This window comes from Tachysurus fulvidraco, chromosome 13, assembly GCF_022655615.1.
Source record: "Tachysurus fulvidraco isolate hzauxx_2018 chromosome 13, HZAU_PFXX_2.0, whole genome shotgun sequence".
Classification (NCBI taxonomy): domain Eukaryota; kingdom Metazoa; phylum Chordata; class Actinopteri; order Siluriformes; family Bagridae; genus Tachysurus; species Tachysurus fulvidraco.
This window is the reverse complement of record NC_062530.1, coordinates 20,503,209-20,525,787: the sequence shown is the minus strand read 5'-3', so window position 1 is coordinate 20,525,787 and position 22,579 is coordinate 20,503,209. Positions and strand designations below refer to the sequence as shown.

At 39.1% G+C, this 22,579-nt stretch overlaps 3 protein-coding genes across 3 annotated transcripts; 1 reads left to right on the top strand and 2 right to left on the bottom strand.

Moving 5' to 3' along the window:
- Positions 1 to 6,771: 6,771 nt before the first annotated feature.
- On the bottom strand, positions 6,772 to 11,904 carry cotl1 (coactosin-like F-actin binding protein 1). The gene is made up of 4 exons (XM_027161954.2): positions 11,574 to 11,904; positions 10,904 to 10,986; positions 7,850 to 8,007; positions 6,772 to 7,742 (listed from the first exon to the last, which is right to left on the bottom strand). The coding sequence occupies exons 1-4, from the start codon at positions 11,648 to 11,650 to the stop codon at positions 7,632 to 7,634; spliced, it is 429 nt and encodes a 142-aa protein (XP_027017755.1). The 5' UTR covers positions 11,651 to 11,904; the 3' UTR covers positions 6,772 to 7,631.
- A 1,649-nt stretch (positions 11,905 to 13,553) lies between these two features.
- klhl36 (kelch-like family member 36) lies at positions 13,554 to 17,514 on the top strand. The gene is made up of 5 exons (XM_027161788.2): positions 13,554 to 13,855; positions 14,202 to 14,287; positions 14,380 to 15,453; positions 15,696 to 15,853; positions 15,975 to 17,514. Exons 1-5 carry the CDS (start codon positions 13,834 to 13,836, stop codon positions 16,555 to 16,557), a joined length of 1,923 nt encoding a protein of 640 aa, XP_027017589.1. The 5' UTR covers positions 13,554 to 13,833; the 3' UTR covers positions 16,558 to 17,514.
- Positions 16,884 to 22,116, bottom strand: zgc:56622 (uncharacterized protein LOC326033 homolog). The gene is made up of 10 exons (XM_027161789.2): positions 21,803 to 22,116; positions 20,202 to 20,372; positions 19,877 to 19,993; positions 19,444 to 19,521; positions 19,233 to 19,349; positions 18,938 to 19,050; positions 18,717 to 18,804; positions 18,539 to 18,622; positions 17,275 to 17,357; positions 16,884 to 17,169 (listed from the first exon to the last, which is right to left on the bottom strand). The coding sequence occupies exons 1-10, from the start codon at positions 21,890 to 21,892 to the stop codon at positions 17,139 to 17,141; spliced, it is 972 nt and encodes a 323-aa protein (XP_027017590.1). The 5' UTR covers positions 21,893 to 22,116; the 3' UTR covers positions 16,884 to 17,138.
- Between the last annotated feature and the right edge of the window lie 463 nt (positions 22,117 to 22,579).

Sequence of the window (22,579 nt, the reverse complement as noted above, 5' to 3'; positions counted from 1 at the left end):
CTCAAACCAGCAGGCGATGAAAAAGCGCCTTTTAAGGGCATAAGATATGGTAGAAAGCTGGGCGTGATGATGGGCTGAGCTTAGCACTGTGACAACCTACAGGCAGAACACGTGGGCGGTATGAGCTCAATAGGTTTCAGCACAAAGTTTAATGAGTCAGGTTAATTAAATAAAAAATAAGTAATAAAATGCATTAATTACAGACTTGTTAATAATACTGATTAGTAGTGGTAGTGCCACACCCTAACACCCATAACAACCATAACACCTATAATACACCCATAACACCCATAATACACCCATAATACACCCATACCCCCAATAATACATCCATAGTACACCCATAACACCCATAACACCCATAATACACCCATAACATCACATGATGATGACAGGGAGTACTGATCCAGAACTTTGTGGACTGGTGCCAACGGAGCTGTTTCCAGTTAAATGCAAGGAAAACCAAAGAACTGGTGGTGGATTTCTGTAGGCATAAACAAACTTCATTACCCCCAGTGAACATTCAGGAAAATACCTGGGTGTTCATCTGAACAGCAAACTGGACTGGACAGACAATACTGAGGCAATCTACAAGAAAGGGCAGAGCAGACTCTTTCTGCCGAGGAGACTAAGGTCTTTTGGAGTGCAGGGAGAGCTACTGAAGACCTTTTTTGCCTCTGTGGTGGCCTCAGCCATATTCTATGGTGTGGTATGCTGGTGCCGCAGCATCTCTACTGCAGAAAGGAAGAGACTGGACAAGCTGATCAGGAAGGGCAGCTCAGTCCTGGGGATTTCTCTGGACACTGTACAGGAGGTGGGAGAAAGGAAGATGGTAACAAAACTATCATCATTGCTGGAGAACGACTCTCACCCCCTGTATGAAACAGTTTCAGTTCTGAGCAGCTCCTTCAGTGACAGACTGTTACATCCTAAGTGTCTGAAGGAGCGGTACAGATGCTCTTTTCTCCCTGCTGCTATTAGACTTTACAATCAGAGCTGCTCCCAGTGAACCAGTCACCATATGTTATTACTGTTTCACTGCAATAATAAACAATAGCAGTATTTTAATCATGTGCAATAACAAAAATTTTGAAAAATGTGCAATATTACCTATGTGCAAAATGTCTTCAGTGTAACCACTACTCTTTTTATACATTTTTGTTTTTGTATATACTTTATATTATATTATGTCTTTATTCTTTATTCTTTTTATATATTTTTGCCTCTGTCACAGAGAAATTTCCCCATTGTAGGACGAATAAAGGTAAATCTTATCTTATCTTATCTTATCTTATCTTATCTTATCTTATCTTATCTTATCTTATCTTATCTTATCTTATCTTATCTTATCTTATCTTAACACCCATAACACCCATAATACACCCTACTACTACTACTACTACTACTACTACTACTACTACTACTACTGATAATAATAATAATAACACAATAATAATAACACAATAATAATAATAATAATAATAATAATAATAATAATAATAATAATAATAATAATAATAATAATAATAATACCCATATTAATGCTAACTCTTTTGTTAGAACTAAAACTCATAATACTCTCTGAAGCTCTTCTGAAGACTTCAATTTGACATCATGATTAGATCTTCATCCAGTTCTGTTAGGATTCCCTGCTGGCATGTCATGTAACTGCAGCAGTCTGTCTGGGGAGGGCTGTGGCCAGGTCTCAGCAGGTCTACTCCTGCTGTGGCAAACTAGCTGACACAGAGCTATTTATATTCTGCTCCAGTCTTTACAAACATCTCATAATAATCTCATTGTAATTACAAATCCACAGTGCTGTTGGATTCTTGTAAGCTTTCTTAGGAGAAGATTTTCTTTAACATTTAGTGCAGAGGTCTCCAGTGTCAGTACTTTGTAACAGTAACCTTCAAAAAAGTGCCCTTTGCAACTTTCAGTTTATTTAGCAATGTGACAAGTGGATTGTAGCTTTCTTTTTGCATTATTAACTTAAAGAGAGGAAAAAGAGAAGCTGGTGTGGGAGTAGCAGCAATAACATAAGTGATAACAGGAACTATCTGGTTTCATGGATGTTCTGAAGCATTAATGGTATTTATAAATAGATTAAAAATTGTGAGACTTTAATGTATGTCATTTTTAATAAAGATAAATTGTTATAAGTTGGTGAGGTATAAGAGGAATAAAAGACTTCAACAAAGTATGCTCTGTGATATATAATCAGTATAAAATGCACTTTCTTTGAAGGTTTTTTTTACTTTTTTTAAGTTAAAAGCATTAAACAGAGTATTAGCCTGGTGAATTATAGTCTTACATTTTCTTTACACCTAACTGTAAATATTATATATAAAAGGCCCAGCAGAGGTATTGCACCACATTGAGCGCAGTGTTGCATGCAAAGCATATCAACCACAAAGAGGTGCAAGCTTTTCTGTTTCATTTTGGGTGAACTGCTTTAGTTTGCATCTTACCTACCATCTATGACCTTGTACACCTCATAACGAAATAGGTACATTACACTGAGTCCTTTGTCAAAGATAAATAAGATATATTGGCCTTAGGCTTGTCCACATATAAGTCTGAGCCCTATGCAGTGGTTTACAATGCAGCGAAACAGAAAGTGTTGCATTGGGCAGCACACCAAAAGATTTAACTAGAGATAAGTCACTTCTATTCACACATAAACTCACAGTCCATATTCACCCTGCCACAGATAGAAAAGCTCAGTCAGCATATTATGAAACTTAGAACATACATTATATTATAGATATCCATGTCCAAACATGATAATGTCCTACTTTTAATCCCCTTTTCTTCAGATATCCTTTAGCATTTATGTTTCTCGGCTTAGTTCTTAATCTATTCCCACTTCCTTGTTCCTTCTTTCATATGCCCTAGTGCACTAACATTACTACATTATATTGTTACCTGTGCATTAACCTTTAACATATTGATGTGAAAGTCATACATTAACCTGTTAAAGTAAGTTACTGCCAGGGCATAATATGTCTTGACAGAGTGGTTAGGTTTTTTTCCACACTGACCCTTCATTTCTCTTTTCAGGCATGTGTCATACAAGCACAGGCAGAACACAGTGTAGCAACATTTCAGCTGTTCACATGCACACAACCTCATAAAACACTCTTTATAGTATAGACGATCTGGCAGCAACTACACACACCAGCAGCAAGGTGCAAGTTGAGACAGGAGATTAGTCGCATTTTCTTCACTTCTTCTTTTCCTCTTGCTCCGTCCGCCACCTTCACTTCACTGCCGTATATGGTAAAGGGTTTTTATCATGCCAAATGTACAGGAAATGACAAACAACCTACGTGTACCTATTCATTCAAGTAGAACCCGCATCACTCAAAATACCAGCAAACTAATTACATATGCAGATTCATGCACAGGTGCTGGCACGCACAGGCTACACATGAGACAACTGTGGGTATACAGATCTTCCGCCTGTTGTTTTGTCAGCGGATGTAACGGTATTGACCAATCAGCAGATGTGACTGTATAATGCAGAATATCCACTTCAACTTTAAACAGGAAATGTCCCCACTTTTAACACACATAGCTGCACATTCTCTGTCTGTATGAATGATATACTCAGTGTTGTGTCATGCATGTTTACATTTTTTTTTCTATATGTTTTTAAAGCTCTGATGCTTAAAAAAAAGGGCTTCTCTGTCTGAGTGCATATTTTGACTCACAGAGTAGTTATGTTGAATGTGACTGTAGCATAACTAATGTGCCAAAGTCTCGAGCTCATTGCTGAACTTCAGAAGCCATAAATCATTTGCCTTGCAAACCTTTCTGAGGTAATATGATCTGTTTACATCTTAGCAAATATACAGGATACTCAAAGCCAATTTACTAGATAATTCTGGAAATTACATTGCTTAAGGTTATGTTTCCCAAGAGTGGATGTCCATGACTATATGAGTCATACTCACTACAACGGCCAAAGACAGGCTTGTTGAAATACTAACCTAGACCAGCATCAAGTTAGAGGACTTGCATTACAGTTAGCATCTTTAAATGTGCTAAGAACAAAATACAGACTGTAGTATCTCCATGTAGTCTCGCTTACACGTCGATACCTTTTGTCTAAATTCAGGGTTCATTTTCTTTGTACATTTGCTTACTGTGACTCACTAGTCAAGCCATATAAAACTGAAGGAAAGAACTTTAAGACGTATATAAATTATCCATAATATTGTTTCAGAAGCTGATGAGAAAATAGTTATAGTTACATTACACAATGCCCATCAAATAGACTGAACCCTAGAGGGTCCTTTAAAAAATGACCTTTTTAAATGATATTTGCGACCTTTTGTGTGAAAGCATGTCTCTTGTTTTATTAATATGCTAAAACTGAAAGTAGAATCAATAAACGAATAGCGGTTTTATGAAGCTCATTGATCCATACGCGCAAGAGTTATAGCTTAATTTAAAGGAAGCAACTGCGTAAAAATGTGTGTGGTGACATTTAAAAGGGAACCAAAAATATATCTATGTCTCTATAGGTCAAAGTTGATTTATGTCAGGTCAGTGATTAGTTTGTTCTTCATGACCCTGTACCGAATCCTTATGACTTATGCAATCCCTTGTTAGCGACTGCCAAAAAATCAAGTTGACCAATTGACATGACTAGAATGTATTAATATTTATTTAGAGTTATTTTGAAGGTATCAGGTGCACTTGAAGAGTATTTGCTACAGACAGAAACTGGGACATAGTGGCTGAAGGAGGTTGTTGGATTGAGTTTTGGCAGCAGTTCCTTGGTGATGACGAAGCCTCGGCACCGATTTGGAGATTTGTGGCTCAGCTCATTAGCTGCTGACAAAAGCAGCTCTGTGCCATAGCTTGAGTATCACACAGGAGCATTGAGAAATGATCCCATTCACTCTTGCATTCTCTCCCTATTCACTCAGCCTTAAAGGGTTTCACTTGCTCGCCTCCAAAACCCTCCCCCTTCACCCTACCCTAAACGCTCAACCAAAAGGCCCAACCAAATCAACTCTAACTTTGCCTCTGAGAACAGGATGTCCCATAGTCCAGCTAAGCTAGCAATGCTATCCTCAGATCGACTTGTGTCCTGAGCATATAAGGGCATGTTTTAAACAGCTTGCTGCTGGCCAAGCCATACTATATGTAAATGCATGTGTTTGGATGCATGCAAATCCCCCACTGACACTATGAATGGAGAATTGCTAGTTTCAATAACAAGAACATGGCAACAGTAGCCTTGTGTGGGATCTCAGGCAATGTCACAGTGGTCATTTAAATCTCCTCCCACGACTCGTCTCTACATGTCAGATTCTTTTTTTTAATTCACAAACACTGAAATGAGTCAGGAGCTACTCCCGCACAGCTTTAAATCTGCAGTGACACAATTACTAGGATAACAGATTACTAGAATAACAGTACACACACACACACACACACACACACACACACACACACACACACACACACACACACACACATACAAAATAGCAGCACATAATTCCAGAAATGCGTGTGGGCAATGAAATATTTGAGAGGCCCCTGGAATGCAGGAAGGATCTGAGGAGAATAGCTAGCAGGGGGCTTCCTTGTGACTCTTATTGTAAACAAGATGCTAAGCAATCTTTCGAACTATGCTCGCTCGCTCTCTCTCTCTCTCTCTCTCTCTCTCTCTCTCTCTCTCTCTCTCTCTCTCTCACACACACACACATACACACACACAAACACACACAAACAAGGATCAACAAAACCTAACCACAACACTTGTGAAAAGCCATGGAGCTGTTTGGACATGCACCAGTCTGGAATCTATGCTGTGACGCAGCAAGACTAGCCCAAGGTTGTGTGTGGAACCGTTGAATCAGTACACAGCTTGAGAAACTGTGGCAAGAGACTAATCAATCCCCAGCAGTCATTAATCGCATTAATGTTGTCCCGGCAGACACAGAGGAACACCTGTCCCACGCCTAAACACAAGTGTGTCTCATGTACACTACACAGTTACTCACTCATTCACCTTCCTGATAAAATTAGGCAAACGTCATCTTCAGCAATGTATACACTTGTGGGCTGTTTTTTGTTTTGTTCTTTTTTACCCTCAAAGACAGAGAACTATTGCTAAAGCCTTTCCGGGCTGCTCTGTTTTGACGTTTTCCAGCCAGTTCACACAATCCTGAACACTGAACAAATACATAACATTGTATGGGAAAATGAGGAAAATGCTTGTCTTCATGCCATCGCCTACTCCATTCTTTTGTTCTCTCTTGTCTCTTTATACAGAGTGTCTTAAAAACAGCCTACAAGAGGCTTATAGATTGGAAATTAAGTAATTATGCAGTCAAGTTCACATCTGTTAGACCAAATGGTTGATGGGCCATGCAAAGAGCAAAAAGGGGAGGTGGGGGAGGAGAGAAAAAAAATCAGACCGTGATTAAAAAAGGGAGCTAGTGGATAAAGGGATAGAGGAAAGGAGGGGTGGATATTGACAGGCGTTGGAGCAGAGCAGCTTGGCTCAAGCCTGTGATTGGCTAGTAGTCTGGCAGCACTGTTGACCATGATGACCCATGAGACTCCCCTAAAGTCCCCAGGGCAGTTAATGTGGAGTGGAGTCGCACCGTGAAGAGCAGCTTGCATTACATAAGCCAGATTTTCGACCACAACACACTCACAATCATCCTTTCCAAAGACACCAGAGACATCACTCAAGCCAGTTAACAGTTCAGATAACAGTGCAAATAATTGTGATACAACACATTTTTGAAAAAAAAAAATCTTTTATTTTGAAATGATTCATAGAGTTTGTGCACATGACATGTTTTCTTTCTTTGTTGACATCTTCCAGTTTGAAACAAAAAATTGCTGCATAATATTTTGAATGACTACAAATTAAGAAAAACTGAATTAATTTCAATTTTAATGACTAAAAGAAAGGCTACACCAGAGAAATTACTGCTCCACAGTCAGGCTGAGCAACAATACCACAGCCTGCACAATGAATCTGCTTAGCAGGGAAATAAGGTGTCTGAAATCCCAAAAATCACCTGGAGCAGAGTGAGTCACAGTGCAGCGTCTGCAAACATACAGACTCGTACACGTTTAGACAAACGCATACATCAAGTGATGCACCTCTCTCCATGGGAGATTAAGGCCGTAAACACAGTGGTCTGTATTTAGATATGGAATAACAATGACAAAAACAATGTGGAAGAAACTCAGGAGTTGAATGAAACTTCATTGTTCAAGAATGTTACTGTCAGGTCCAATCAAGAACAAAAAGATCCTCTTTGACTTAAACTCCAGTTATAGATGTTAAACTAAACACAAAAAAACAAGGTCTGCACTCAAGATGAGTGTGAGATGATGCACAGTACAGCAGATTAACCAATCATGACCACATTGGAAGAAGGACAGAAATGTGTGCTTGTGTGTGCGCACGTGTGTGTGTGTGTGTGTGTGTGTGTGTGTGTGTGTGTGTGTGTGTGTGTGTGTGTGTGTGTGTGTGTGTGTGTGTGTGTGTGTGTGTGAGTAGGTGTTTAAGGAGTGTGTGAGATGAAAAGTTTACCCTACTCTTTCACCCAGTTTTGATGACATCCCCCCACCCCATTCCTATCTGCTAGAATCTATTCTGCCTGAGCATCATAGTTGGCACCACCAGCTTTCTTCAGCTCGTTTCGGATGTAGTCTTCTTCCAGCTCCCGAATATCGCTCACCATGAACTCTTTAGCAAAGTTCTGCATAGAGAATACAAGGTCATGTTGATTTTCACAGAAGACCTAAAACATCTTAGTGATTCTAGTAAATTTTACTGAAGTACAGTAAAAACCGATCTGAGACGCACCTGACAGACGTCTTTCACCAGCGTTTTGTCCGTGCTGATCTTAGCCCTCTGAAGTCCACTCACATTCTCCCCGATCCAGGTGATGAGGGTGAATTTAGCCCGTTTGCTCATGGCATCTCCTGTTGTAATCCTCACGAAACCAAACAGACGGGAGTCGTCTGGAACAGACAGCAGACATTAATAAATGGGACTATTCACTTGGTTGGAATATTTGAATAGGGATAGTGTTTTCTTATTTATGACCCTGAAATATAATGAGCCCTGAATGTCCTGGAGGAGGAGCCACAGGTGAAACTGATAAGAAATCTTGTGTAAACAAAGGAAGAGGCATAGGAACGGTTTATATCTGAGAATTGTAACAAGTGTGAACACGTACACACTTCTGTCTGACAAATCCCAGATATGCATCCAACTCAATCAAGGGTGAGACTAGTATACTATTCATGACAAGGAACTGAAATGAAGAGAGGAATTAGTACTAACCTGTATATTCTTGGCCCTATTAAGGCTAACCTTTTTTTTTGCTCTTTTTTAGAAAATACTAAGTCAATTTCTTGATTTTTAAGGATTTCTGGACCACAATTTTCATCAGAGCAGCTTTTAACCCAGATCTGATTTGATCGATATATTACTGGCTAGCATATTTCCTAATAGTACAATATTGCTAAAAATTTGTATAATAATAAGGTATAACAGAATCAGGATCACATGACCCTGGGTAAGATTTTCCCCTGCAATGTCATTGCAGTGTCTCCGGAAAAAAAAGGGCTTGCTCTTTTCAAACAAAGTTAAAAAACAAATTCGAATTTGTTTGTGCTAGAGCACAGCGCTACATCAGCTGATGTCACTACACATACACTCCGCCTTACTGAAGACATCCTATGTCCATTTGAGCAATCTGTGAGTTATATAGAAATTGATGTTTACTGTGTGAAATGTTGATATTTTAATTGATCAATTTAACTTTTAAAAAACAAGAGCCCCCTTTGTCTACCTTTCTAGGAGTTACTAGGAGAAAAGCAGACTCTCTAGTACTACCAAAGGTCTGATCTGGAGACGTACTATAATGCTTCCCTGTCAAAGCTTTCTAAAGAATATCTAATATATCATATACTGACACAGGGCCTGTAACAGCTAGTGTTACTACCTCAGGTTAAATGCCTCCAAATATGCTGAAATAAAGAATAAGCTTGTTCAGGTCTTATCAGCTTGTCATTAATGGTTGTTCATTTTATGAGGCATTCTGCCTATAAGAAAATTACACCGGCACCACAGCCCACTGTGGTATATCAGATATTAAGCAATGTTGTTCGTTAACTGGATTTAATGTAGAAATTATTTAAAGTATAATAGTAATCATCATCACTGGTATTCTTCCATGATAGCCAAGCTATTAGATTAGATTAAACTTTATTGTCATTGTGCAAGGTACATGTACAGAGCCGATGAAATGCAGTTAGCATCTAACCAGAAGTGCATAGATAGCTTATTAACCTAAAAACATGAGAATAATTTGCACTGTAGTCATGTTGCAAACAGGAATCAGGTCCAGGAAGTGACATATAAACCAATAACTAATCTGGATAATCATTAATATTAACTATAATAAAATTAAAGATGTAGAAGCATTTCCTAGAACGCTTTTTCTCTGATTATCTTTGTCCTTATATAGAGCTTTCCCACTTTTACTTACTTGAAGTGCCACATTTTTGTAGTGCTCTTCCTTTTCAAGGCCCAGTCAGCTTACATGCTGACATTGCACAAGCTGAAACTTAAACCAACTCTGCAACTAAGATGATGCAGCAAAAAAGAGAAATATAGTGGTTTAAAAATGTTCTTAGTTCCTTATAATGCTCAGTTTCTAAAGGTGGGAATGATAAAGTCACATGACTTATAAACCTCTAATAGTTCATGCACAAAATGGAATCTAAGATTAAACCAGAAACAAACTCAGCACACACAGTCCAGCTCAACTCATGATGCTGCAGATAATCAAAATGTTTAACTTTCTTAACTTATCAAGTCAAAGGTCTAAAAACTAAACATCTAGCTCAGCAACTAATCAACAGCAATCTATAATACTATTCCCCACCCCCAGGCTGACTGTCCTGTCTTTCCCCAGTTTAAGTGAAAGTTTAACTAAACTAATCAGTATTCGAAATCCAGTTTTGATATTGAGTCATTGGGACCATCAGGTGGTCCACATTATTTGTTTTGTTCCAACTCACAGTCCACCTGTTCCATGTGTTCCTCATTATTCAGATATATCTGAACAAAACAATGAATGAAAATTCCCTAAGACTGGGATCGGAATTCCAGAAATAATGTAGTTAAAGTACGTAAATGACCAGAATGGACCGGTCATTGTATAAATTAGGGAAATCTAACGGGGCCAGGCTGATATGCAGCACCTGCACATTACTGCAAGTCTCTTTATAAAGAAACACACCACACCCTAATCCACATCAGCATAGCAATGAGGAGTGACATTGTTATCCAAATCCCACTTGGCTCCATTTCAGTTAATCAGTGCCCTGATGCACACAGGGTCCATCAGCCATTATTTCATGCATTAAACTGCACTTATATAGCAGTAAATTATTTATTCTAGGCAGTAGAATGTACTTATGAGAAATTTTAGGTACATGAGGAATATTAGCTTTTATTTGTCTTCAGTTTCTTCTCATTTACAGTAACATCTGGCTTTGTAATAATTGATAGGCTAGATATCCATATAAGGTAACCTGTAGTGAACAGATTCACTTCCGTGTAGTCAGCACTCTACACAAAACTCATGTGATATCCAGTCAGGAAAGCAAAGACAATAACATAGAAAATAATAAAATAAAATAAAACAAAATAAAGCAATCACAAATGATGCAGTTTCATGTAGTTTCAGTTCGCTTCATAACTAGGAACAGAATGAAATGAAAACAGGAAAAATAAAAATAAAACAAGCAACATTCATCAGTTCAGAGGAGTTTTAGCTACAACACAATAGGATCAAACTTTAGAATAAATACTTAAACTAACATTAAGTGAACCATAGCTTACCTGTACATTGGCTTTTGAATTCTTCATAATCGGTCCCATGTCCTGCTGGCACAATTGTTGCCCCATCATACTTAAAGGCTGCCCTTAGTTCAAGAAACGGAAGCAACACATGTGAATACACAACCCAGAAGCAAAGATCTGTCAAAATATCAGCTCTCCCGTTATCTCTTAACACTTAATACAGAGTTGCTGAATAAACACCTCCAGTGTTTATATGAGCCTTGGCACAAATGAACCCTTAGAGGGAATTATGTAGCACAGAGTGAGTCTTAACCAACCCTGGGTTTAGGCGTGAACACAATTATGCTTTCATAGACTTTAATGATCAGGCTATGTGAGGTGAAGGATTTAATTGTGAAATGTCAGCTTGGTGAATGTCTTCTGTTACTCTCAGAAACAAACAAGCACTTTTTCTGGTTATAAGGTTGGCACCATTAAGGGTACATGGTTTGTACCATGTGTTTTATCCTTTCGTAGATAAGGGCATGGGATGTATCTTTAATTGGCTTTTGGAATAATAGTTTCCGATTCCTTTTACAATAGGTGAAAGAAACATGTTAAGGGTACCAACAATTGCCCCTTAATGATCCCACTCCAGGTAGAATGTGTTGCGCGAGAGAATATTCTAATGAATGAATGAATGGATGAATGAATGAATGATGTGGCTTACCAGCTTATATCTGTGTTATCATCCCGGACCAGGTTGTACGCGTCCCTGCAAGCATCTTTGTCGATCCGTGTTGCCATTTTCGAGCTTTTAAAAAAAAGAAAGGAAGGAAAAACAACAAGCTATAATAGAAGGAAAGTCTTGAGGGAACGGCTGGGTAAAATCCAGGACAGGTCGATGCGTCAGGAGGAGAGACAGAACAGGAGAGACGATGCTGGCAGTGTTGCGCTATGGGGATTCTCCTCTATCTCAGCAGCACACTCCTCTCTCAACACCATTCATTTCCTACTGGCTCTTCCTGGGCGTTGGTGATCTTTGTCAGTCATGCCGGTGTCGAAATGGATGTGTTTCCGTGTGCAGCAGGACTCACCTCCTCCTAATGGCCAACTAAGGGATTTAGAAGAATTAAAATCCACCCATTGTGTCAAATCTGTGTGCTACTGCGCCATCGTGTGTATCGCATGGCTCGGTTCATCCATTCATCTGAAAACAATACAGATCTGCAGTCAGGCAGCTTGGTGATGAACAATGGGGCTTTTAAACTGGTGCGTAAAACCCGTTCAGATATATTCGCTTACGCTTTTTCATCATTATTAAACGTTTGGTGGATCCTGGTGTGATCGTCCCCGACCCCCCCCCCCCCCCGCCCAACACACACACACACACACACACACACACACACACACACACACACACACACACACACACACACACATCTGCCTTGAAGCTGCAGAGAGAAGCAGTGCCTTGACTGCAAATACTAGAATCTTGTCATAATGCAGCAATGCCTTAGCTTCAGCCAGCAAACCCCCTAAATCTTAAATCTTTTCTTTCTTTCTTTCTTTCTTTCTTTCTTTCTTTCTTTCTTTCTTTCTTTCTTTCTTTTATTTCAGTACAATACCAATATCAGAATTCTGGCTATCAAGAATTATTAACATTGTTTCTCAGCTGGTGAATATGTCAGTTGAAAATTCTAATTCTGATTGAATTTATGGTCAGTTTGATTTATACATTGCTTTTCTACAGTAGAGGACATTGCCACAAAGCAACTTTAAATCTGGATATAGATTTAGATCTGTATGGAACAAGCCAGAGCCAACAGTGCCGAGAAGGAACAAAAGGCTGAAAATTAAACTTAAGCATGCAACACCCAGTCCCAGAGTCTCAAATTGTCCTACAGCTCTCCGGGATGAACAAAAAGGGCTAAAAAGTTGTTTCAGGTCATTTAAACAAACTATCCATGTTGTGTAAGAGCTCTTTACATCCCCTGACCTCTGATCTCATTATCCTACACCCAATGTGCATTCATCATCGATAGAGTCAGTAGCTACCCATAAAAGACTAAGTGTGACTTTTGATCACATCAAACAAAGCAACTGTTATCAGTAATGATCAATAACCGTCAACAGAGAGTTTAATCACGAAGATAGTTTTCTTTATCTTGATGAACTTAGGTAACTTGTTCAAGATGAAAGGTTTGTGTTGATCAAATAGGCCTTTTGTGCTCTGTTATTAGATAAGCTGGATGCTGAGGGTGAGAGGAACTGACAATAATAATAATAATAATAATAATAATAATAATAATAATAATAATAATAATAATAACAACATATATATATATATATATATATATATATATATATAATGATTCTTCTTCTTCTTCTTCTTCTTCTTCTTATTATTATTATTATTATTATTATTATTATTATTATATAAAAATAAATAAATATCCAGGGTCAACAAGGATTTGTTGACCCTGGTTATTTATTTGTTTGTTTGTTTGTTTGTTTTTACTTGAGCCGTGTTAAATCTCTTAATTATAAACATGGAAATAATAAGTCATTGTCTAAAACCTGATCTTTTTAAACCTTGACCTTTTGGTTAACATTTAATTTCGATTTAGAATGAATTCTGACAGACATCCATAATGGAATCATTCCAATTTAGTTCTAAAATTAGAATTAAATCACATCTCGAAGGTAATTAGAACGATTTTAAAACCGATTTATTAGGTACAAATGTAAAAACTGGGGATACATTTTTAACCCTTCTTGTCTTTTATTTTGAAAAATAAGAGCGGAATAACGTTTGTAGGTCGTTGCTGAGGACTTCACCTTTCCTCGAGTTGCACGCAATAGAAATTGTTTGGAGACACTTAGGTAGCCATTTGAAAACATTGATTTTCCCGGGAACAGGACGATGGAATGATGAAGTGATTCGTTCTTCTCACAGGCTAACTGTCATCATTTCTGCTCAGAGAAACATGCAGCACTGCTCATCTCCAGGTCTCTATCAGGCTAGCCTTTGTACTCCTTAGACTGGGGTTCAATTCAATATGGCCCTCTGTCCAAAATAAAGTTCACTACATAGTGTGCAAAAGGAATTGTTTCTGTCTAATATAGTGAATTAGTGTAGTGACTAGGCAGAGATTTGGGATTCAGGCTCTTGGTCTGATGGTTTATTGATTAACTATTTAAACATCTATTCTGGCTTGTCTTTAGGTTTGGCAGTGAGTAGTGGAAATAGTAAAGACACTTCCCTTATTGGACTTTATGACTTGTTGTATATGCAGGATGTATACACATGAAGTTTGAAAGTGTTTTGTAATTGTTGGCATATTTTTGGACATAGTATTAGAGGAAGGAGATGAAATGGAGGGTGTTAAGGAGAAGCATAATCGACTTTCTCGACCACACAGGATCAGCGAGAATTCGAAGGTATGTTTGAAATTCATAATGCGCTCTTAAGTGCTTTCATATGCTGTAAAATAGTGTATGACTAATTCTAGTTTTTTTCCCTCTCTTGCCAGGTGTATCGATGGGCTGACCAAGCCGTTTACCTTCTACAGGGTTTAAATGAGCAGCGAGAATGTGGTCAGTTGTGTGATGTGGTCTTGGTGGCAAACGGACAGCGGGTTCACGCCCACCGTGCCCTGCTGGCCGTCTCCAGCCCGTACTTCCAGGCCATGTTCACCCTTGGTATGCGGGAGGAGCGGCAAGATGAGGTGGAGCTTGTAGGTGCCTCGTTTGTGGGGGTTAAGGCGGTTGTGGACTTCCTCTATAGTGGCGAGTTGTCCTTGGATGGTGGAAACGTTGACTACGTACTGGAGACGGCTCACCTGCTGCAGGTTTGGCAGGCTGTCGATTTCTGTTGCCAGTATCTGGAGAAAGAGGTCAATGAGGACAACTATCTGTACCTGCAGGACCTGGCGATGCTTTACAGTTTGGAGCGTCTGGACACCTTCATAGACCGCTTTGTTCTGGAGCGATTCAGCACTCTCTCCTTCATGCCCAAGTTCTTGAAAGATGTGGGATTATCCAAACTCTGTTCTTACTTAGCCAGTGAAGATGTGCAGCATGAGAGTGAGCAGACCCTACTCCAGGTGGCCCTCCAGTGGCTCAGCCAAAAGCCTGAGCGCTTGCCGTTTGCCCACCAGCTCCTTTGCCATGTCCGCTTGGCCCTGATTGCACCTGTGGAGTTGGCAGAGCATGTCCTGCCTGCTGTACGCTCTTTAATGCCACCGGATTCAGGCTGCCAAGCTCTGGTGGAGGAAGCACTAGGTTACCATGCTCATGTCAGTGCTCAGCCTGTACTACAGACTGCACAGTCAGCCCTGAGAGGAGGAGTGGAGCACCTGTTGCTGGTTGGAGGAGAGGTGTATGAGCGTGGTGAAGAGCTTAGCACTGATGTAAACTGGCTAGATGAAGAAGCAGGAGTGTGGGTTGTAGAGACACAGCTACCCGCTCAGAGGAGCCACCACTGCGTTGCAGTTCTGGGGGGATTCATCTTTATCGCTGGGGGGAGTTCGTCACGGGATAACTGGGGAGATGCTGCAAGTAACATACTCTACCGATATGACCCACGTAACAACACCTGGTTCAAGGTAAATAGTTTTACCAATCATTAAGGTGTGGAAGACGTGTGGATGTGGTGGTGTGTTTAGGGTGACTTTGATTTTGAAGTTCTTTCTGTTGACTATAACATTTAAATTAAAGAGAGTGCATTAACATTTTTCATGAAACTTGCTGTAACTTGTAGCGTAAGCTTGTAAGCCGCAACTTATCGTAGTGTCTAGGTATAGCATTGTGCCGTTGTTCATCAATCTTTCCACTTCTCTTGCTGCAGGGTGCCAACATGAACCAACGGCGAGTTGATTTCTATCTCGGAACCATGGGAGATTGTGTGATTGCTGTTGGGGGACGCAATGAAAGTGGCGCCCTATCATCTGTTGAGGTCTATCATCCTGTGGAGGATTACTGGACCTATGTAGCTGGGCTGCCAAGGTCTTGTGTCTTATTTTATTGCAAATTTAGGCTTACTAAATAGAAGAGAATTACAGACATGGTTTGTTCAGTACTGTTATTAGTCTTGACTAATTCCAATTTTGATGACTCCTCCCTTTAGGTTAACTTATGGCCATGCTGGCACAACACACAAAGGTGTAGTGTACATCTCAGGAGGCCATGACTATCAGATCGGACCTTATCGACGTGACATGCTCAGTTATGACCCGGGTGCCGGGGGCGCATGGGTAGAGCGGCAGGCTATGCCTCTAGCTCGAGGCTGGCACTGCATGGCATCACTGCACGACCGAATCTATGTAATTGGTGGCAGTGATGACCGTGAGGACAGCATGGAGCGTTTTGATGTGCTAGAAGTAGAAGCCTTTGACCCACACACTGAGCAGTGGAGCAGGGTCGCCCCACTGTGCTACCCAAACAGCGAAGCAGCTGTTGCTGTATGGGATGGAAAGATCTACGTTATGGGAGGCTATACCTGGGAGCACATGGACTTCTCAGAAAACACTCAGGTGTTCAATCCAGAGAAGGGCCAGTGGGTGATGGGACCCAACCTACCAAGGTACATTGCTGGGGCCTCTGCGTGTGTGTGCACAGTCCGAGATCGAAAGTCCTGCAGCACTGAGCAGAACAGGACAGGAGGGAAAGAGAAAGACAAGCAAAACACAAGTCAAGGACAAGACAGATGACTGGAAGTAAAAAAAAAAAAAAGGTTCAGTAATGTGCCCTGATGGGGCAGTTATTCTCCCGACATGCAGGTTACAGCACCAAGGGTGCAGGCCCTTATCAGACACCAGTACTTGCTTATGGAAGCCGGAATTGGACTGATTAAGTTTGGAATTGCTGATTACTAAAGGTTGATGTTACAGATGCTTCTTCAGTCTTTTATTATTCAGGGTGATTCTATGTGTAGGAATAATCTGCAGTGTCACTCAGTTTTGTGCTGAAGCAGTTTGCTCCATGGCTTGGTTTATGTGAAATGTTTGCATTTGCATTTCTCAATAATAACAGATTATCATGAGCAATCACTTTTATTATTAGATGAAAACATTCAGAACGTGGCATCGGTTTATCCGTCGTCTCTGAGGCTCAGTTTAGCACAGTGTGTGTTACAATCACAGTCAAGTTCGGCACTAACACTCTTGAGTGAGTATTTTAAATCAGACGATTTGTTGTAGTCGAAATGCATTTGTTTAAAATTTCCATCTGATCAGAAGAAAGATGAAACACGTCTCTCTTTCTCATGCATACAGGATTAATGACATTTCACTTAAAAAGGGTAGTAAGGATGAGATTCCAGCCTGTGGGGCAAAAAAAAAAGATAGTTCACATGTATTTGTTTTTGGCTGCTCTTTTAAAACTGTTGTTTGATGAGACGTGTGAGTGAGACGAGTGTTTTCTCTTACTCTTCTATAATGCAGGCCTTCCAGCCACGATTCAGAGACCTGAGTGCACTCATATCCTCCAAGTCCAGGCTGAAATCAAAGATCTGCAAAATATACACCAGGACATTATTGTAGACATTATGGAAATGTCTCTATTTTAAAATACTTCTTATCTTTACCAGCCTGCAGGTCACTTGTGTACAAATAAAACTGAAGTGTAAGGGCCTTTTTACACCTGGTCACTTCATGTGTTTTCTCTGATCTGATAGCTATCTGATTTGTTAAACTGTTCCATTTACATTAGGCCACAGAAATGCGTCTTGGCGAATCGGATATCGATCCGGTCTTTCTACTCCCGCCCAACATGCAAATATAATTTTACCTCATTTCTGGGGTAATTGAAATGGAACACGCTTTGGTGTATGCGGTTTTCAGAATGCAATCAAAAAGAAGACGAAAAAACTTATGACGGTTATGCTACAAAAAACAGCATTTACATTTATTTGTTTGTCTGGTGCGACTCGTGAGTCACTTGCAAGTGACGTACTTCCATTTGGGGGGAGTATAGCGCTGACTTACGTGGCTTGAACAACCACATGCACTTACACCTGTCCAGTTTCATCTGAAATGCGTCCCAGACCACCTCCTGAAGTTTCGGAGGGCGTTTACACCTGGTCTTTTTACCATCGGATAGCTATCTGATCACAGAAAATGCATGAAGTGACCAGGTGTAAAAAGCCCCTAAGTTGGTTAAGTTCTGACTTTGTATACTAACACTGTATCCAAAATCTCCTCCTCCAAACATTAGTGTTCCCAGGCAAATTCAGGAGATTTTGTGCTGGTAAAATAATTAAACAAATCGATTTGCCTAGTCAAGAACTGACTCCCAATTCAGGAAAGAATTATAACAAGCAAGTTAAAGTAAAATGTGATGTTTTTAAAACTTTATCCCTTAAGCTAATGGTCTGAATGATAATCCTCCAGGTAATCATACTGTATACAGCCTGTGGCCTATAACTACAAATTTCATATTGGCTTTTTGACCATTTTTATTTCTCTTGATGTTATCCTTTTAATATATGAAGTTTAAGAAATATGGGGAAATCATTATTATCAGTTGCATTCATCAACTGGTAGATGAAAATACATCATTAACATTGCTTCGTGAACTTAATTTCTGCATTGTAATGAGACGTTTTGCAGGCTGGCATACTCGTATTCCAATCCATTTGGCATTAATAAATACAGTGAGAATATGTAGGCTGAATTTGGAGAGATGGATTACCTTCGTGTTCTCCAGAATATGGTTGGATTTAACGCTCTTTGGAATCACTGCAATATTCTGTTCAATGTGATACCTCAGCAAAATCTGTAGTATATCCAAGATTCAAGATTTTTAGTGCCATATTCACATACAAAGAAATCATGTATCTGTTGTAGCATTGTGAGAGAGGACGTATGACCTGTGCTGGAGTCCGTCTGTGTTTTGCAGCGATTTCCCCAACCACAGGGTCCTCCAGCAGCTTTTCAGGATCTTTGTCTCCTGTATGACTGCAAAATTGAGAGAAATTTAGATTAGGGGAATTAATCTAACATAAATACTGTATGATCGTTTTTTTTTCTTTATTTAGCAATTCATATCCAATGACGAAACCAAATTACTGATAAGTCAGTATGAACTCACAATTCTTTGCTTCTTCCTGGTGACCCAAAGGGACTGTAGGCTGTGAGCGCAATGTTTTTCGCTTTACAATATTCAATAAGATCAGACTGTACAAAGTAAGGATGAAGCTCTACCTGAAGATAAAAAGATTCTGCATGCAGTTATCACTCAAGCTGGCTAATCCACCATTATCAAAGTTATTCTATCTATAATTATTTCAGTTATTAACCTATTTGACTAAATGGATTTAACCTAAAATTGAGTTTAATCAGTAAATCATAAAACATGTGGCTCTGGTCATCTTTTCGATTGTTACCTGATTGACAGCTGGTGGGATTTTAGCCACAGACAGCAGCCGTTCTAGTTGTTGGATTGAGAAGTTGGACACACCGATACTTTTTACTTTCCCAGATGCCTTCAGTGCTTCCATCCCCTGCCGTGTACATACAAACAGTAAAGCTACACTAATTCTCGAAAACCTTGTGGTACAGTATGTGTGTTCTTAGAGCCTAGCATTCTTTCTTTACCTTCCACACGTCCACATAATCAATGTCTGAGGTGAGCATCTTTCCATCCTTCATTGGAAAAAGCTCGTTATCAACTTTCTATGGAAAAGAAAATAGCAGAAGTAGTGGCTGGTATTGCAGATGAAAACATGATCGTGATAATATTTGATTCTTTCTTTAACTAGGAATGAAGGTAATGAGTGTAGATGATCATTTATATCAGATTTGGTGGTCAAACTGTGTGACTTTTATTTATCAGTGCTAATAATCTTAAGAGCACCATTTCCGCAGCAAAGCGCAGTGGTGGTAGCACCAAGGCAGTGTCCTTTTTGTGCCTTATTCTTCCCATTGCTTTATAATGAATTCAATTGTGTTCTGCTGGATCTTCATAGTAACAGTAATAATAAATTTGAAATGCCATAATTTCTCTGACTGTATATAGTTTTATTATAACCTGTAGTCCCACAGGAAAGTGCACCAGATACAGGTCCAGGTACTCGAGTTGCAGGTCACTGATGGATTTATTCAGACACAAAGGGATGTCCTTAGGGGCATGATGAGTTCCCCACAACTGCAAAAATCAAACCGGAGATACTTCATTAGTTTGTCTACTGAGGTTAGGCAATTATGTACAATTATTACACAAGAATGGCTCAAGGAGATTACCAAGTAGCAACAAGTGTTTATGCCATATCAGCATGCAGGGTTGTGTTGAAGGTGGTTGTGCTATGTGTATCCAGAGTATTCGTTTACAGCAGATTTATCTTGCACACACTCACCTTACTCACTATGAACATGTCCTGGCGCTTTATGATGCCCTGTTGCATTTTGGAACGGATTGCCTTGCCCAGCTCCACCTCATTATCATAACTGTAAGCTGTGTCCAGGTGACGATAACCAGCAGCTATAGCCGTCTCTGCTGCACCTTGACACAGTTCTGAACCTGTTTTCTGTTGACCATGTAATAAAACAGTAATGAACTGCCAGTTTCACTATACACACTGATAAGGGCAGAAAGTAATATGTCTTACATTACACACTCATATCAAGAGTTTTTTTTTTAAAACTCTAATCTGGGGTCAAAGGTTGTTTTTACAGGAGTCACTCCCATTGTTTTCATAAATCACACCAGAGACACCCTGCTAGAAAACAGGTTCATCAGATGTTCTGTAAAGGTTTCAGGCTTTTTATCTTCTTAAAGAAATTCTTGCAAACCACTCAAACAGAGAATCCCTCTGTTGTATGGCACCTTTATGGCTTTCTCTAATAGAGGGCTAAAATATCTTTCAATTATGAATTTAGGTTTGACTGATGAAAAAATACTTTTCTCTCCCTTGTTCTTATTTACAGTTCTAACCTCTAACATAGAGTATATCGAGTGTTTCTACAGTACTAGTCCAGCCTACTGTTCTGACTCTAACAACATTTAATCACTTTAACAAGGTTTGAATGATTTCCTGTAATAAACACTGAATTGTTTACTATGAGCGCCTTATTGTGTCTTCCTTTACATCCTAAGTATCCTTATCATTTATTACTAATATGACACATTTTTGTAACAATCTGAAAACAATTCTAATTGAAAATCCCTAGCAAACTACTGTATACTATAAACTACTGCATCACAGACCAGGAGCAACACATTAAAAGTAATTAGTGGCAACATTAAGTGCCATTAAACTACCATCAGTACATCCCAGTAGGGCCAATACATTATGTTAAACTACATCTCACACTTCTAGAACAACATGAAAAAAATCCATCATTCTATTATTTATGTATCATCACTCACAGGAATCTTCTTTAATTTCTTATAATATGTTTACAGTATGGTTAGAGAGTTTTATCCTCCTATATTTTACTCATGCTGAACTAAAAAAAGTTCCAAGATTGCATAGTCCATCAGACCGCATAGAAAACAGGAAGTAATCTCGACCACTCATGTCATCTGGTGTGCAACTACCTAAGATAAATACGACATAGTCAGCTATCTTATTGAAAGTTAGTTTCATTGTTGTAAAATGAGAGAAACCAACACCATGGTTTTTATTTTGCATAGCCTGCTCACATTCAATCACTAACCAGTGTGAAAGGTGGTTATTTAGTAATAGGTGCAGTTTATTTCCATGCAACATAAATGTTACTGAATCTCTTAAATCTAGCTGCCTCATTTTTATCCTGAATTATTTAATGTTGCTTTATTGAGGTCCACAAATTTTGGGAATCAGAGCATGAATCAGGATTTGGTTAAATCCTGCATAAGCAATTCTATAGCAGTTACAAGGATCATCTATGTACTTTAACGTAATAATTGTAACTATGTACAGTATGATGCCTCCTTTCTGCATGTACATTAGAGAAGTGTAACGTGTATGTTTACCTTTCCCTTCCATGTCCCCAAGCCCAGCAGTGGCATCCAGTTGCCATCATTTAGCTCAATCTTCCTGGGTTGTTCATGAGTTTCTTCCATGTGGGAATAATTTGAATAAGAAGTGAAGTTGCTTTGTGCTGCAGTTTGTTCAAGCTAATTTATTTTCTGTTTTTCACTCTACCGCTTTTTGCTTTCCTTCTCTCCTTTCCACTGCTGTTTGCCACTTACTTTATCTAGACAGTTAATCATTCAACTCTCTCTCTCGCTCTGTCTGTGTGTGTGTTTACCACTTTACCACTATTATGCATGTATGCACTTCAGCCTGTTGGCAAAATTGAGGAAAGTGACCTTAACAGTTGAACATGTGACACTCTCCCATTTCCTCTGTAACAGTGTGAAAATCAGGAAGTGAACTTATTCCCTTTTCTGGGTTTATTCTGTAAAATAAAGCATTGCGTCTCTCTCTCTCTCTCTCTCTCTCTCTCTCTCTCTCTCTATCTCTCTATATATATATATATATATATATATATATATATATATATATATATATATATATATATATATATATATATATATATATATACATATATATATATTTTAATCTCTGTTTTGGGGAAAAAGTTAGCAGTGGAATAAGTGAAGATGTTGAATTCAATTCAAGTTTATTTCTATAGTGCTTTTTGCAATTGGCATTGTCTCAAAGCAGGTTTCCAGAACATCAACATAAAACAAAAGATTATTATATAGAATAATAGAAAGATTAATAAAATACAAAATTCAAGATTA